Source organism: Martes martes, assembly GCF_963455335.1.
Source record: "Martes martes genome assembly, chromosome: 1".
In the NCBI taxonomy this organism is placed as follows: domain Eukaryota; kingdom Metazoa; phylum Chordata; class Mammalia; order Carnivora; family Mustelidae; genus Martes; species Martes martes.
In genome coordinates, this window is record NC_137888.1 from 12230502 (window position 1) to 12247574 (window position 17073).

Sequence of the window (17073 nt, forward strand, 5' to 3'; positions counted from 1 at the left end):
TGAGCACTTCATATAAAAAAAGTCTTTTCAAAAGAAAACACATTCTCTGTATTTTTTATACTTAATACTCTCAGGTATATTAATTTACCTACGTGCTTTTTCATGTGCCGTTGGAGGAAAGAGGTCAGTAAAACTTCCCAGGGAAATTCTGGGAGTGGATTCCTCCCTGTGGGTCTGGCCCTCTCTTTACACTAGCCTTGACCCCTGGGCAGACTGGTAGGTGGGTGGGGTAGAGAGAGAGGGCATTTCTTCCTCCTCCTGAAAGTCGAATGGAACTCGAGGGAGGGAAGGAGAGATGGCGAACAGGACAAAGTGGAACCCTTTTGAGCCACTCAGCAATAGAGGAGTGAAATTCCAGCGCTTTGTTGGAGAGCGAGCGCCCCACAGGCTGTGAAAACCTTGTGTCGTGAGGGCGAGTCATAGGTCAATTTGCCCGGCACTTGAGTTATAGCTGTGTTTCCCGAGGGCGATTTCGAGGAGCTGTGTTATCACCCCGAGCTCTCAGCGCCGTGTGAAAGTTCCCTGCAGACCCTCCTCTCCTGTCCTTCTCCGACAGAGGCGGGAACCTGACCCTCCTGCACTTCCTGCTGGGTCTGAAGACCGCGGCGGACGACGAGCTAGTGGCCGAGCTTGTGGTGGGCATCCTCAGGGTGTGCCCGGACTTGCTGAACAAGTACTTCAAGGAAGTCACGTTTTCCTTTCTCCCGAGAGCTAAGTCCACGTGGTCCAATAACATCAAACTACTGAACAAGGTGACAGCCGGGCTGCTGTGGAGGGTGTTAGGTGGTGGGCTGAGCGTCAGCAGGGGCGGGGGGGGCGCGGAGGGTGGTGCGGTCAGGGGGAAGAGAGACTGAAATGCCCATGAACTTCAGGATGAAGTCCTTCAGCCTTTCTTCTGGGGGTAATTTATTTATTTATTTATTTATTTTAATTTTTAAAGATTTTATTTATTTATTTGACAGACAGAGATCACAAGTGGGCAGAGAGACAGGCAGAGAGAGAGGAAGGGAAGCAGGCTCCCTGCTGAGCAGAGAGCCCGATGCGGGGGGGCTCGATCCCAGGACCCTGGGATCATGATCTGAGCCGAAGGCAGAGGCTTTAACCACTGAGCCACCCAGGTGCCCCATTTGGGGGGTAATTTAGATCATGTCAGGGTGGTGTCCTGGTCCTCTGAGGACATTCTGCTTTTCAGGGAGCTGAATTTGGAGGTGGATGCCTTTTGAATCTATTAAGCTGAATTCCTCTCCTTCATCCAGATTTTTTACTTAGAGTGAGACCATAAGGAATTTTAGCACATTCAGGCTAGAATTAGTGAAGTGTCTAAAATGTAGCATAGTTTCTAAAAACCACTATTTTAAGTTTTTAGAACAACTTGAAATAAGCTATGAAACAATGGCTAAGTAGCTATGTATTAATGTCCTTTTTTTTTTGAAGATTGATTCATTTGAGAGAGAGCGTGTATGTGTGAGCAGGGAGAGGAAAATCTCAAGCCAGCTCCCAGCTGAGCGAGGAGCCCAGTACAGGGATTGATCCCACAACCCTGAGATCATGATCAGAGCCAAAACCAAGGGTCGGCGGCCTAATCAGCCGAGCCACCCAGGCTCCCCTGTTAATGTCCTTCTAGTCACAGACCTTGGCCTCCCTTCACCCACCACAGCGGGAGTACCTGCCGCGCGTTCTTTGGCAGTACTGCCGGGCTCAGTTAAGCTCTGATTTGCGGCCTGCTTCATGGTGAAATATCTGGGATTGTTTTCTTGTGCCTTGACCTGGGCATGGAGTTATCCATAAAGCAAGCTTTTTTTCAGGTATTCTCTCTTATCTCTCAGGTGTGTGTGCATACAGTCCCCATGTGTATCTTGGGACGAGAAGGAGGCATTTTGCCCCTCATTCTGGGGAAGGTAGCCTTGTGGCCACGACCCCTCTGGGGAGGTACTGTGGTGCTGGTCTCCGCAGGGAAGGGCAGGGGACAAGTGCCTGGCCTTTGCAGGCCTGGGTGTGAGTCCTTGCTTCACTGCTCCCTAGGTGTGTGCCCCTGGGAAATCACTTAACCTTATTGAGGTCCCATTTTGTTATCCAGTAACATTTTTTTATTTTAATGTAAAATATCCCTACCTCAAAGAGTTGTCATGAAGTATTTGAAGAGATGACATAATTTGTCAGGTGCCTGTCAAGTGCAGTAGCTAGTGAGGAACACAATTGTTAGTTCCAGCAGTGACTTACTTGCCATCAGAGGTTTTAAGGGACTCGCCAGGCTGCAGGCTGGGCTCTGCTCTGAAGGTCATTGCCCTGGTAACAAACAGTCTTGTGACCTGACTTTTCTCTAATAAGTAGATTTAGGGGTTAATCTTCCAGACTCTGTTCCTCGGCCGGCCTTGGACCTTTATCACTGCAATTGTTTCATTGGAACAGCTTCACTGTGGGGTGCCTACAGTTAGCCGCCGCTCTGAAACGGAACCTGCACCACCTCATTCTGTTCTCTTGTTCATAGATCTATGAGGCTCAGCCGGACATTTCCCGGGCTTTTCAGACCAGAGAGTTCATCCCCTTGCCTCGGCTCCTGGCCATGGTGATGGTGACCACCGTGCCCCTGGTGTGCAATAAGATTATGTTCACCCAGGCGTTAAATGTAAGTGGTTGCCTTTCTTCTAGAACTTTCTCCTGTTCACCGCACTGGCCTTTCTGGGGATCATTCTGAGAATGCCTGCCTGGATTTATTAGATGGTGTTTTGTCAGTGAGCCTCAGGCTTTCCATGTGCACTTACCTGGGCAAGGCGCCCTGGAGCCTGAGGAACATCCCAGCTGCTGATTTTACTGCTCTAGCACGGAGCCAGGACCACAGCCCCCCGCATGGCTCCCTGCACCTGCCCGAGGGTGGGAGCCTGTTGGACTCAGATGCAGGGCAGTGTGTCCAACTGCAGTCCACTGTCATGTAAGAAAATATTAGTTAAGGATTTGTGGATGGGGTAGGACTGAAATTGGCCTGGCAGATCCTGTCTTTTGTGGTGTAAGTAAATAGTGTTAAAATTTCTGGGGAACGTTAACTTGGAGGATCAGCTGTTTTAGGCTGTCCTCCTGGGAGGACAAGTTCATGGAAAAAATTGGACACGTTCACAGAAAAATTAAATTTCCTATCGTTATATGTTATAAAGGTCCCCACGTCCCTGCAGAAGCCACATTCTGAGGGGCGCATGCGTCTTTCAGCACAGCTCTAAGGCCTTAAGTAAGCTGTTGGCACATGTGGGTTGTGGGCTCTGCCAGGCCCTCCTGTTCCCAGGTTGCCTCAAGTCTTAGCTGGGGGAGGCAGGCTGTGGCGTTTGTGGGGCAGGAGGAGTCCCCACCCTGCAAGCAGGCTGGATTGTCGCATGGATACAGTGGGACCGTCTGCCGTGGTGGGTAACACGGGGGTGAGGGGACCCCGGCAGTGATGGGCAGTCGGTGCAGAATGGCAAGGACTCCATGGGAGAGTGTACAGTAGGTTTCAGCATTTCTGATGCCTGTCCAGGGTCTGTGCTGAGAGTGGGCGGTGGGCGAGGAACAGGGAGGAGGCCGGTGTGGGCCAGGCAGAAGGGCCTTCTCTTCTGGTTGCCAAATCATAATAACCACAGTTGGGACCGAGCTCACTTGCACATCAGTCTGGTGGGAGGCACAGACTGTTCGATCTCAAGGGGCTGTTAAGGAAACAGAACTGAAGGGTGGAAGTCGGATGCAGCCCCTTTCTGGGTGGAAGACTGCGTCGCCTGTGGCCGTGTCCCTGCCCCCTGGGAGCGTCTGCAGCAGGCAGTCTGGGATGGAAGGCCAGCCGCTCCCTCTTGGACTGTCGTTTCAGGACCTCGGAGGGAACCCCCACGGTGTCTGCCCCCGAGATGGGGTGGCTGCTGGTGGAGGAGGGGACATCCTTTCTGTCCTGTCAGTGCCGCCATCCTGTGCAGGTGCATGGCTTTGTCTTGTCCTCGGTGGGCCCTTCCTGACTGTGACGGTGGGGCAGCGACGTGGGCGTGATACCGTGGACTCTGTGTGTGTGTTTCACGTTTGTGTTTTCTTTACAGTATTATCCGAAAGTTTGTAATAGCATAATTTCTGATTTCAGAATCACCAAGAAAAGAGCTTATTTTAGAAACTGGAAAGAAATCATTGGGAGGCAGCATGTGCCCATGAACCCCTGTTTGGGCCCTGCCTTTGAAGCGATTATGGGGAGGGACTCATCGCTGGCCTAGGGCATTTCAGGTTGTGCTCCTCTTAGGTCCAGCATACATGTGAAATGAGCCCCCAGCTGATTAGAATGCAGGGGGAAGGGGGTGTCGTGGTTGTGTCACCAACCTGTCAGTCCACGGTGGCCCGGCCGGTGCGTCCCAGCCTGTGCTGCGCCTGGGGTGCGCTTGGGCCTGATGGACTTGGTCCGGGCCGGCCGGGGACTGTGTCTCTAGGGAGGTAACCTCGTTTTGGTAATAGCTCAGGTTCTTGAATTTTATTCTGTCTGTGCGGCGAGTGAGGATTCGGCTGGGTCTCCTGGCTGTCGTTCTGAATCCCAGTGGAGAGGCTGGTTGTTGGAGGCCTGGGTTGCAGGCTGCACGCTTCCCAAGCCTGGAGGTGGCTTTTCCTACTCAGGACATGGAGCCTTTTCTTGTCACTGGGGCTCCTGACATGAAGAGCTCTTCCAGGGCCTGGTGGGGTTCTGCCGAGAGAGGAGCTCTTCCTGATGCGGACCATCTGCGTGAGCTCGGTGGCTGTCGGGAGAGACTTACCGAACACAGATGGGGAAACAGAACTGAAAATAACTGTCAGATTTTCCTTGGAGTTGCCATCTCCTTAGCCACTGCTGAGGCAAGGTCTGCAGCAGGTCGGGAGGTCTGAGTCCCCAGGCTGCCCGGCTCGTGCTGCCCTCCCTGCCAGCGACCCCAGGAGGGGCAAGGGCCAGCCAGCCCCAGGGCTTGGGAGGTCTGTGTCCGCCAGTGCTGCCTCCACACATGTGGATTTACCTCTTTTTCTTCCCAGTTGGACAGCAAATCGGTGAAACACACTGCTTTCTCCCTTATTTCTGTCATTTTGAAAAGAGCACTGAAAACCATCGACCACTGCCTGGATAAAGAGGCGTGGCAAGGGTCAGGGGTGTACTCGGCCGCGCTGATGGAGGAATTCGTGCGGCTCTTCAGAGAAGCTCTGAGCAAGGTAGGCGCGGGCGCAGCGGTGGCCATTCCGGATGAGCTTCTAGAGCCTTCCTTGCAGCCGTCACAGGCAAGCACAGCAGGGGAAGAGGCAGTCCCGGGAGCACGGAGGCTGGGTGTGAAACGAAGTGCAGTGGAGTGTTCGGGTGCTCCTGGGACCTCCAGGCTCCTTGGAAACTGATGGTTCTTCCCTCCATAGGTGCCACGTGCACGTTGGACTGGGGCCCGGAGCGGGGGTGGCTGGGAGGCCCCTTGTGTGTCTTTCTCCCCGGGCCTCTTCTAGTATGGGCAGTCATCGTCTGCAGACGGGGCTCCTGCCCCAAAGGAGCCAGGGTCATGCTGGGCGAGGCCCGAAAGCGGGTTTCTATTTCCCAGTGTCTTGCTCGGGCAAATGAATTTTCGGGGTTTGTTGTAAATATGGGTGCTTGTTTTTCCACCAGGTCCTTGCTGTACAGTCGCGGGTATCGGCACAGGGCAGAACTCACAGAGGATGTGGGCCTGTGTCCCCCGACACCCCGTCTCTAACACACACACACACACACACCCGCATGTGCTCGAATCCTCCCTTTGTTTCTGTTCTCAGTAGTAGGTTCGTTTCATTTGTTTCCGCCCCTTGTTGAATGTGATTGTTTTTTTGTTTGTTTTCCCTTTTAGATTTTACCAGATCTCAACACCATCGTGTGGGTCTGGCAGTCCCTTCGAAAGCAGGACGCGAAACAGGATGAGGAGAAAGGAAAGAAGAAGGACAGCCGGACTCCGGCCGCCTGCGTGGCTCCCGAGTGCGGTGAGGATCGTAGGGCTCTCCTGTGTGCCGATGGAGGGTACGGGCAGCCGGGGACACCGCCTGCCTGCAGGAGCTTTCAGGGGATCTGTTGGAAATGCGCTCAAGCTTTATGCAAGGACCGTGACTCTCTAAAGACTTGAACGATGGGTGCCATGTATTCTGGCCTTTCCATGTGGGGGTAGGGGGGCTCGTTTGCTCTGCAGATAGAAGTGGGCTACACAGTCCCCTCAGTAATGAGACACATCGACTCAGACCTTGTCATTAGTCTGCCAGGCAGTGGGTCTCATATCTTGTCTCTGTGCTTCTCAGTCCTTACGGTGGCCTTGAGGGGGGAGGTGCTGCTGTGTCCCCATTGTTCATTGAGGGCACCCGAGCACAGAGAGTCAGAGCAGCTGTAACCTGTCTCAGGCCACAGCATCGACATCGGGACTTAAACCCAGTCTGTTTGGACGGTCTTGACCATGCTGGCTTCGTAGGGATCTATCTGCAGCCTCTGCGTTCGGCGTGGGGTTGACTGCAGTGGGTCGTGGGTGGCTCGGCGGCTGATGAAGGACAAAGAACAAGTGCGTTTCTTTCTTTAACGTGTCTGGTCTTGGTTCAGATGACGCGGAAACCATTCTTCTGAAGGCCGCTCTGCTCCAGGTCCTGTGCCTTTACCAGAAGGTGGTCCCACACGTGGTCATGCAGTACAACTTTGACTTCAGCAAGCTCCTGAAAGGTGCGTCCCCCGAGACCGCAGGCACCCCTCCGCGGGGGGTGCTGGGGGGGGGGGGAAGCCCGGCTAAGCCAGAGCAGAGCCCCGGAGCTGGGGCTGAGAGGGCTCGTGGGCAGCTTCACCGGCGCGCCTGAGCCCCCAGTCCGGTCGTGTGTGTTTAGACTAATATATTTTAAAGATTTTATTTATTTATTTGACAGACAGAGATCACAAGTAGGCAGAGAGGCAGGCAGAGAGAGAGAGGAGGAAGCAGGCTCCCCGCGGAGCAGAGAGCCTGATGTGGGGCCCGATCCCAGGATGCTGGGATCATGACCTGAGCCGAAGGTAGAGGCTTTAACTCCCTGAGCCACCCAGGTGCCCTGGACTAATGTATTTTAAATAGTTGGTTCCTTAAGTAAACATGAGATGAACACTTAGCAGCAGGTGGAGAAGGGAGAAGGCAGGCAGCCCGAGCTGTCTGCTGGGGAGGAGTGACAAATCCGGTCGTGTGACATTAAGTCTGAAGCTTCTTTTCAAAGGAGCGGGGGTGCAGGGATCAGAGGGTACCTGATGTAGTGAGCGCTGGCTGTTATAGAAGACCGATGAATCACTGGCCTCTGCCTCTGAAACCAATAGCACATTAAGTGTTAATTGAATTTAAATAAAAATAAATCAATTAATTAAAAAAAAAGAAATGAAAGCCACTGAGAAGGGATGTCCCGACTGCACAGAGGCACTTCTGACATCATTGACTCACGCTCTCCCCAGTGAGGCAGGTTCAAACCGCATCTTGTAAAAGTAACGTTATGCTTGTCTGGTCACGTTTCCTTGATGGAAAAGTTTGTCTAATAAAATTGACTTCATAATTGGGCCTACAGAAGAAAGTTTGCAGAAATATCATTCCTGGGATTTATATAAGCTATTGGAATAATCCTGATGAAAAGCTGTAATTAACTTCTTAATTGTTTGAAGGCAAAAGGTTCTCTCTGCTGTAGGAATATGGAATTGACCATTTACTGTTTAGTACTGAGTCGTTCCCAAGCGAAGAGAAACCCAGACTGCAGGGCAGAGGATAAGGACCCAGGCAGGGGCTCCGGGGGCCACAGCGTGCTCCCGACATCTTTGCAATCTGGGGGATGAGGCTGGTGCGCCCCACTGGGCTGATGTCAGTCAGAGACCGCACGCCGGGGGCATGAGTGCCACGCTTCAGGCTGTAGGGAGAGGTCGATGGGGGCCAGTGGGCTGCTTGGGGCAGGTGGAGTTCAGGCTCTTTGCTGAAGGTTTGGCCACAGTGGGGGAGGGGAGGAGGTGGGCAGAAGAGTGGGCCCAGGACAAGGGAGGACAGGGCCCCACATCGCCCTTCTTATCTCTGCCAGCGGAGCTCCTTCTCCAGTCCCCTTAGACCGGGGCAGCAGGGGCTGGGCACCTTCCTCCGCGGGACTTCCTTTCTGTGTTCCTCTCTCCTGCCCACAGGCGTCATCTCGGAGCAGGGCCTCCGAGACCAGGTACCCCCCATTCTGCAGCATCACATTCTCAAAGTGGCCCTGGAGCTGCCCGCCAGCAAGTTTTTGTGGTTAAAGGCACAGGTAGGAAGCAGAGAGTTCCCGCTGTCTGTTAACTGACTCGCAGGCATGCTGGTGTTTTGGCTTGGAAATTGCTGACTGGATCGGAACCTGACTATTGGTTACCAAGACAGCATTCATGCATCCCCTCTCAGACGCACCCAGAGCAGGACCCAGGGCCTGATGATGAACCAGGAGGCTTCGGAGTCTCTGGTTTTGCAAAATAGGGTGTTTCCGTGTGTCCTCATTGAAACGGTATCATTGCTGGTTATTGGGAGTTTGAGGGGTTTTTTTGTTTGTTTTTGCTTTTTTTTAATAATGAAGGCTTTACCTTTTGCTTGTTATTTTAAAACCTTTTTGGAAATAAATAAAATACATTCCTTCTCCTTTGTCCTCATCCTGGAAGAAGGTGAGACAGAGGTACAGGAATAGACACCAAGCCAGGAAAGGATTGAGGCTGATGAAGGATCTGTAAAAACTGTTGGTATTTTTTCCTGCTCTTAAGAACGGCTTCTAGAACTTTCTGGAGAATATAACATTGAATCAAAGCGAACTCAAGATGTGGCAGATTCTTAACCTGTGTATTTAAGCACGGGATGCCTGTTGCTTCTATCCAAAAGAAAAATGACCAGGCAAAACTAAGCATTGTCAGAATGTGATTCTCAGTAGCTCAGATCACTGGTTTTTCAGTGACTTAGATCTTACTTAAAGTCATACGGAACCAATAGTGTGGAAATGGGTGTGGGCATTTTTATGTGTTGTATTTCTGGAATGTGGAGAGTGCTGGGGTCTGTGTCTTTTTCCCCAGGTCCTCTATTGAGGTTCACGGGCATCGTAGTTGAGGTTTGACACACGTACTCCCTGTGTGCACCCCTTATAGCACTTAAAGACGGGCCAGCTGGGGCACAGAGGGCTTGGGACACCTGTGCAGGGTGCCCCCCGTAGTCAGAGGACCCCGGACTGGCCCCAGGTCATATCGCCCATGGCTGTGCTCTCAGCCTCTGTGCCCCACTGTGAGGTCACTGCCACGGACCCCAGAGAGATGACTGGTCAGGGGTGTCGTTGAGTTGTTCACCCCAGCTGAACAAGGCCAATGGGATCCTGATGATTTATTTGGAAAGTGAACAGAGGGAGGCCTCTTAACTTCACAAGAACTGGTGTTCAAATGTTAACTTATATTCAGTGCGCTGCCTACTGCCTATAAGGTGACATCTGCTGGGCTTCGCGAACACCAGCTCTTCACGTGTTCGGGGTCACCATCATTGCCAGGGGCTGCAGGGACACCCTAGCCAGACAGCCTTGATGGCACTGGGACCAGGGATCTGGAGCTCTGCATACTCCGCTGAGATGTGTGTTCAAAGCTCAGAAGCCTTTGCAAGAGGCTAAGTTGTGTATAAAGGGTCGATTGTGCCCACACCGGCATTATGCTGAAATGCAGCCGGCCCACTCACCCCGCCGCTGGTCAGGGGTTTCGTTGAGCTCCTGAGGCCCCTCAGTCTAAGATCCCAGCGGTCTTGCCGGCTTGTAGTTACAGCGAGAGGAGATCAGAGGCCTGGGAGCACGCGGTACCTGTTTGCTAGGCCTCTGCAGTGTTGATCACATGCCGCTCTTCAAACTCCAGGAAGGGCCAGATGCAGACATTGTCGGAGGAGAGCGATCAGTATTTTACTTACTGATGAAAATGTTCGTGACCAGCAGCCATCTGCAGCTCAAGTCATCCACCAAACTCCTGATCATAAAGGTGAGCGTTTTCTACCAGTCCCTGATTCTGGGTGGCATTTTCACTCTTTGTTATGGCAGGTGCTTGGTAAACAGTTGTTGATTGAAGGGTGTATCAGGACCTCTTTAAATTTAAAAATGGGAGGTTATTTGACAGTTGTAATTTATGACATCTAAACCCAGCTGCTTTTCCAAGAGGCAGCACGGTGAAGTGGTAAATGTGGGCTTTGAGGTCCTGTTCCCAGATCTGAGTCCTGGTTTGGCTCCTTCCTGGGTGGCACTGGGCAGGTCACTCAGCCTCTCTGAATGTCGTTTTCCCGTGATGAATGGGAATGATGAAATGGTAGGATTGCAGGGGAGAGGACTTGTGATCATGCTGTAGGGTGTGCCTAGTACGTTGTAGACTCAATAAATAGATTTCTGGCCCTTTGGGGAACTGTTCAAATAGACGATCCCTCTTCCTTCTTCCAGCCGTCTCCGGGGCTCAGCTGTCCTGACCTCCTTGGTCATCCACAGCACGGGCGTCAGAGTCAGTGGAAGGGAACAGAGAGTTGGACTGTCAGCTTCTCGGTCTTCCACTTGGTTCTCACTTGGTGTAGCTGTAGGATATCGCATTCCTTGTTTCTGCTGTGCAGCAGGCGTCTCATGGGTGCTACAGAATTCCTGGTGGTTTTTAGGGTGCAGAGATTCTGCCTTTATTTGAGGGGCCGATCATCTTGCTGCCTTATAACCTTCTCACCTGAGCTGCTCGAAGAACGTGAATGTCTGGATCTTGACCTCTGCTAGTTGCCATTTCCCTGTTGGCCTGCGCTTGACCCCGGCCTGATTTCGTGATCGCTGACTGCACATAGGCGGGATTGGCACCCTCGGGTCTCCCTTCAGGGCTCTGTGTTGCAAGGCTCGTGCACTGGGACTGCTCAGAAGCTCAGTCTGTGGCATCGGGCCATTTGGGAACATCACTTAATCCCCCTGGTTCAAGATCCTGCCCCTTAACACATTCTGTTCTCTTAGAAATGCTGGTGCTCCTTGCCCCAGTCTGAGGCTTGAGGGGGCCACACTGTGGTGACGTGATGTGATGTGATGGGACGAGACGCGACGTGACGCGAGCGGTGTGTCACCTTGGAGAATTTCATGCGGGCTGATGGTTGGCTGCTGTGAGGGGCTGAGTCATGCATGTCTACCTGGGGTCTTTGTGAAAATCCAGATAGAAAAACCAGACTCCTAAGTAGCAGCTGGAGGCTTTTTTTTCTTATTATTTAGGAGTTAATGGAAAGAAATAGGAGACAGCAAGACCAGAGATGGTGTGATTGCTCACAGGGTGCGGGATGATGTCTCTTCCTTGTTTCCCTCAACCGCGGCAGTGCTGTTTTGAAAGAGTGGCTTTTGGAGTAGAGCTGCACATGAGACTTTGACCCCCTCTGTGCCCTTGGGTCTCTGTGTGCTGCCTGGGCTCTCATAGAGCATAGCCTCCGTCCTGCCCCCACCCCCCCCAACGCCACCCCCCGGGTCTGCTTCCTGACAGATTCTGCGGGACACGGGGGTGTTCGAGCACACCTGGAGGGAGCTGGAGCTGTGGCTGGAGCACCTAGAGGACACCGTGGAGGAGAAACGAGAGAACGTGATTCAGTTTTTGGAACGTGTAAGCACCTATTTCCGGTGTTAGAGGAGCACGTTAGTAAATATGCCAATCGAGCTTTTGTATAATTAAGGCATTTTTGATGCCCTGGTGCCGAATGCCGTGTTTCTGGCTTACTTCCTAATTCTACCGAGATGTCAGAATTTGCTTCGTTGTCGAAACTGTAAAATGGGACTGTATTACCGTGTACTATTTTAGTTTCCTTTTGAGGATTTGCTTTTGGACAGAGAATAGTGGTATGCTTAGTGCGATATCAAAAGCAATGGTTTATACTAAATGGAATTTTTTTAAAATTCTATAACAAAAAGTTAAAAAAAATTTCGGGGAAAAATTATTGTTCTTATTGAGGAGGACTGCTGCCACGTTAGCTCTTCCCTTATTTTACCGGTGACATTTTTCGGGCATATTTGCATTTCATTTGTGACCATCTCAGTGTTTTCTGCTTGACTCTTCAATGCCCAGGTTTTGCTGACGTTGGTGGCGAATCCCTATTCCTACACAGACAAAGCCTCTGACTTTGTCCAGGAAGCCAGCACGCTGCAGGCCACTGGGACGAAGCAGGATGCCGACGATGTCAGCATTCCCGTCTCTCACATCGACGGTAGGCGCCCCTGCCTCTATGCTCCTCAGGCTTCCAAAGATGGAGCCACTGTGGCCAATCAGTGACGAAAATGAGAATCGCATTCTTGTCTTATGCAGAGTGCAGACACCTGTTTCTTTGAGTCAGAGATCAGCCTGCTCTGGAAATGAAAATAGCCTTATTCACTCATAGAATGGGGAGTAGGTACAGAGTCCGTTTGCTGGGTAATTTTCGTTTGTGCCGTGTTTCCTCTGTGCCAGGTGCTGATCTCAGCTCTTCATAAATCTACCTCCTGGAACCTCGTGACCCACCCTACAGGGCAGGTGTCCTTATCCTCATTTCATACAGTGATAAGGCAGCTGAGGCACAGAGAGGTTAGGTAATTAGCTGAAATCACATAGCTAGTACCTAGGAAAGTCAGGGTTTTAATCCGGTCACTGGCTCTGGTCTATGCTGCAACCCTTACCCTTTTTGCTTCTCAGATTTTGCTTTGTTTGCCTGAATATCCAGGTTAAGGTTTGGGGGCTTGTCTGTGTCACTTGAGGAAACTTTAGTCTCTTACCACCTGAGCTGGAGAGCCTGCATTTTCTCTGGCAAAGATCTTAAGATTTCATAGGTGATGTCCCGACCGGTTTAGGATCAGCCTTCATGTTACGCTTTTTCCCCCAGAAATATTTAGCTTTTATCAAACATTCTCCCTTCCTGTGGAGCTCTTTGCAGTGGGTTCCTTCGGTGGCTCTTGCCTTGGTTTGACTCTCCCCTTTCTGACTCAGATGTTCTCGACATGGTGGACATCCTGGTGGAGGGCAGTGAAGGTTTGGACGAGGAAATTGGATTCTTACTGAACGAAGACATGATCCTACTCACGTTCCCATTCAGTGCGGTGGTGCCCGCTGCCCTGGAAGCCAGGAATAAGTTGCTCCTCGGGACGGAAAGTGAAACAGGTACCTGTGTATCATCAGGATACTCTGAGTATGTTGTCTGGCTGGGTCTCTGTGGGGGTCCAGGGGCTCTGGGAGTAATTGCTGAAACTCCAAGGCAACAAGATTCAGACACACCAATGTGATAACTTCCTGGTCTCTAGTGCTAAGCATATAGGGATAAGAATCTAGGGGCCGGCTGGACTTGCGGAGAGTGGTCATTTGAGGATAAATCCATAGTCATTTGCATGGCTGCACAGAGCCCTGCTACAACGCTGATGTTTTTTCTTCATCGTTTGTTCTTCCTATCACGATGCTAGGCTACAAATCCTTCATACTTGGTGGAAATTGCTGGAACTAAGAACCAAGGAAGTACCCACAGATCACAATGGTGTCCTTAGTCAGGCTTGTTCATGCTTTGCTGCAGTAACAAATAAGGCCCGACATATAGTGGTTTAACGAGGAAAGGTGTTCTTCTAGACCTTGGCATAGTCCAGTGCAGGTCACATTGCTCTCTTGAGTGACTGTCCTCTGGGAGGTAGCTCAGCAATCCAGGCCACTCCCATCTGGTAGCTGTGCCATCTCAACGTGGCATCTGAGGTCAGTGTGGAAGAGGAAGAGAGAGTGGGCAGTGAGGCAGAGGCTGTTCTGCCCAGGTCTGGAAGTGGCAACATCAGTCACTTGGTTGCAGCCTCCCCACAGGGGAGGCCCGGGTGCCAAGGACGGGAAATGGATTGGGGAGCACCGAGCGAGTCCTGGCCCCCGTGGCTTCTGCACCACCACTTCCGTACCTGCGTCTGCACTTCCAGGCCTTGGGACCAGAAGCCTGAGTGCATGTGTCACACATTCAACAGGATGGGGCCTGGGTGAGCTCTGCAGTGATAGCATCTGCCTTTGTTGGTGTGCGTTTTGCGGGTCTCAGATACATGGTGGGCGTTGGTGTTATTGATGGGTCACAGAAGGGTGGTCCCAGCAGCCACGCTCACACGTCTCACTCCCCTGCAGGAGAGAGCGTCGTGGCGTACCTGACGGCCGTGCTGACAGACCTCCTCCACACCCAGAGAGACCCTCTGGCTCTGTGTCTGCTGCTTCAGGCTTACGACAAGTTGGAGTCTCCAGTCCCGTCTTGCTGTCATCAGCTGGCCCGGTTCCACGGGTACTACAGCCGCTGGATCCCGGAGACCGCCCGAGAGGCCTCGGTGAGCTGCGGCCTCGCTGCTCCCACGGAAGCCAGGCCTTGGCCTGGGAAACCCCGAGATGTCATCCGTGGGCCACGCTGGCTGTGCCCCAGCCGGATGGCTGTCCGGCTGCTCGGTTTCCAGGGAGAAGCTTCTTAACCTTCTGCTCTCCCTGCATGAGAGAAGGAGCTCAGGGGCACCACGGCTGCCCAGCTGCTAGATGGGTGGATGGCTACCCATAGATGGGTCAGGGATGTGGGGAACTGAGTTTCCCGAGAGCTGCATGGCCACCTTGTCACCGTGCCAGCTTCGGGCCAGGAGGGAGGTTGTCTTTTCCCCTTACCAGTTGGTTTGGTACACCTGGGTCCTAGATTGCTTCGGCGGGCCTTAGCACGCCCCTCAGCCATGCGGGCTCAGCTGTCAGCCTTGGCCCTGGTGGCCCCCAGCAGTCTCCATTCTGTGAAGACTGGGAAAGTGGAAACAAAGAATTTTCTTTACATGGGGACTACATTTTTGTTTGTTTTGTTTTGTTTTGTTTTTAATTTATTTATTTGTCAGAGAGAGATCACAAGTAGGCAGAGAGGCAGGCAAAGAGAGAGGGGGAAGCAGGTTCCCCGCTGAGCAGAGAGCCCGATGCGGGGCTCGATCCCAGGACCCTGGGATCATGACCTGAGCCGAAGGCAGAGGCTTAACCCACTGAGCCACCCATGCGCCCCAGGGGGACTACATTTTTGTAATGGGGTGCTGTAGGTCTGGCCCCAGTGCAGACTATTTGTGAATGTTGGGGGGGCCTGGGGAGCAGTTAAGTGTGGCATGCATTTTTTGTATACATTGAGTTTTTAGCTGTTCTTGAAAAAGGCAGCTCAGGGCCTCCTTGTCTTGTGGTATCTGTAGCCATGTCTATGGTGGTTGCACATTTCCGTTCATCAGGGCCCGCTGCTAGGGGATACGATGTGCCTTTCAAGTCACTTAATCCTCACAGCAACTCTGAGAAGGTCAGGACTTACTGGGCTTATTATACACACGGGGAAACTGAGGCACAGTGGCTCTACCACGAGGCAGCAGTGGGGGCAGGGTCAGGATTCCAGCCAGGCAGTGGGCTCTGGCATCCACCCTCTTCCCAGCCGATGTCACCTTTCTCCGGGGGCTAGGCTGTGCTTCAGACTTGGGGGTGGCCGGTCAGAGCTCAGGGGACATGTCGGAGTTCAGGGCTGCACCTCCTGGGTGCTCGAAGGGAGGTGTCCCCTCTCTGTCGAGTAGTCATCAATGCTTCTCATGCTCCAGGGGGCATCAGATGTGGTCTCTGGGCTCCTCCCTGAGGGTGTTCGGTTCACATGTCCGCAGCAGGTCCTGGGGGTTGGCCTCTCTCTGTGGTTCCGAGCAGCGTGGCTGCTGGTCCCGGGACCCCGCCTGGACACCTGCTGGTTTCTGGACACACAGCCTCGTTTCACTGGCCTAGGAAGTGGAGTGTGTGGAGTTACAGTAGTACGAGGTGCCTGAGGGTCAACAAAAAAGGCGGAGTGGTTGTCATAGAAGAAATCAACAACTCCGGTTTGAGGTAGAACTCCAGAAATTTGTCTTCATTCTGTCTGCTGTCTTGTTAGTCTCCCAACAAGGTACTCTGCCCCAGGCTCCTGGGGAGCTGGCGGGACTCTGGAAGGCCTGGGGCTTACCGAGCTGGCTCCTGCACGGACCTCCCACTTTCCTCCCACTTTCACAGTGACTCTGCTTTTTAAGATGTTATTTATTTATGTATTTGAGAGTGAGAGAGTGAGCATGAGTGAGGGGAGGGGCAGAGGGAGAAGCACTCTCCCCACTGAGCGCAGAGCCTGAGGCAGGGCTCGAGATCAGGACCTGAGCCGACATCGAGAGTCGGATGCTTGGCCGCACAGTGCCTCTTCTGAGTGAAATGTCTGTCGCACGCAGCTCCAGACACACGTTCCCCGGCATGTGTGAACGCCTTCCCCGTCCAGGGGCTTCATGTTAACGCCCTCTAGGGACGAACGAGTGACTGAAAACACTGCGGTTTAGTTGACTGAAATAAAAAGCGCGTAGTCCCTATTTTTTAGTATTAGGACGTGATTGAGAAGTGTCCCCTTGTCGTGAATGTCACCCTGTACCTGTCTTAGCCGACCGTGTACCTTTTTCATCTGTAGTTGTTTGTCTTTCCCCCTCTCTGGGCTTTTGCTGCCTCCCCAAGCCTCTTCAGATGCCAGGCAGCCTCGCCCCCCGGGCTCCTCCCGCCGCCTCCTTCGCCGCCCTGCTGCAGACGGCCTACGAGAGCGAGGGCGCGCTCCTGGACGAGCAGGTCCAGGCGCAGCTGCGGGCCGCCCTCCCGCACGTCCCGATGCCCCGGCTCCTGCGCTCGGCCAAACACCTGCTGCTCTACCTCCGGAGCACCGTGGAGAACTTCGGCCAGGTCAGCGCCGCTCCCTCCTCCTACAGACCCCGCGTGTCCCCACATCTCTGCCTCCGGAGCAGCCCCCTTGGAGTCGGGTCCAGACCGCTTGGCGGTGTTGGTGGAGTCTCACTGTCACCCCGTTGCTCACGAGGAGACTTCATGACGTGACATACACAGGGCCGTGAGGTCCCCCCGCAGCTGGGGAGTCTTGGCTGCTAGTTCACAGCCTGCCCCTCTCTCCTGGGCTGCTGTTCCTCTCTGGAGCGGACGTGCAGAGGTGGGTTGGGCACCCATTTTCTGCAGGCCTCAGTACCCTCGCAGAATCTGTCCCCGTCAGCCGCCACAGACAGCTGCAGACTGGGAGCCGACATGGCCGACCCTGCTGCTGGGGCTACTGCCCATCAGGCCGGGCTCTCCCCACAGCGGACTGGATCAGT

At 53.1% G+C, this 17073-nt stretch overlaps 1 protein-coding gene across 2 annotated transcripts in view; it reads left to right on the forward strand.

Annotated features, from left to right (window-relative positions):
* Window positions 1–17073, forward strand: part of URB1 (URB1 ribosome biogenesis homolog) — a 68270-nt gene that overhangs the window by 19749 nt on the left and 31448 nt on the right. The window contains exons 9-20 of one of the 2 annotated variants that reach the window (XM_080824333.1): window positions 557–752; window positions 2489–2626; window positions 4993–5166; window positions 5817–5946; window positions 6548–6664; window positions 8114–8226; window positions 9824–9943; window positions 11444–11560; window positions 12020–12158; window positions 12911–13081; window positions 14063–14256; window positions 16436–16654. In XM_080824333.1, the coding sequence (XP_080680459.1) occupies window positions 557–752; window positions 2489–2626; window positions 4993–5166; window positions 5817–5946; window positions 6548–6664; window positions 8114–8226; window positions 9824–9943; window positions 11444–11560; window positions 12020–12158; window positions 12911–13081; window positions 14063–14256; window positions 16436–16654 (1828 nt within the window). Of the gene's footprint in view, window positions 1–556; window positions 753–2488; window positions 2627–3814; window positions 3930–4992; window positions 5167–5816; window positions 5947–6547; window positions 6665–8113; window positions 8227–9823; window positions 9944–11443; window positions 11561–12019; window positions 12159–12910; window positions 13082–14062; window positions 14257–16435; window positions 16655–17073 lie in introns of those variants that run through there. The other variant, XM_080824334.1, reaches the window with a different exon arrangement.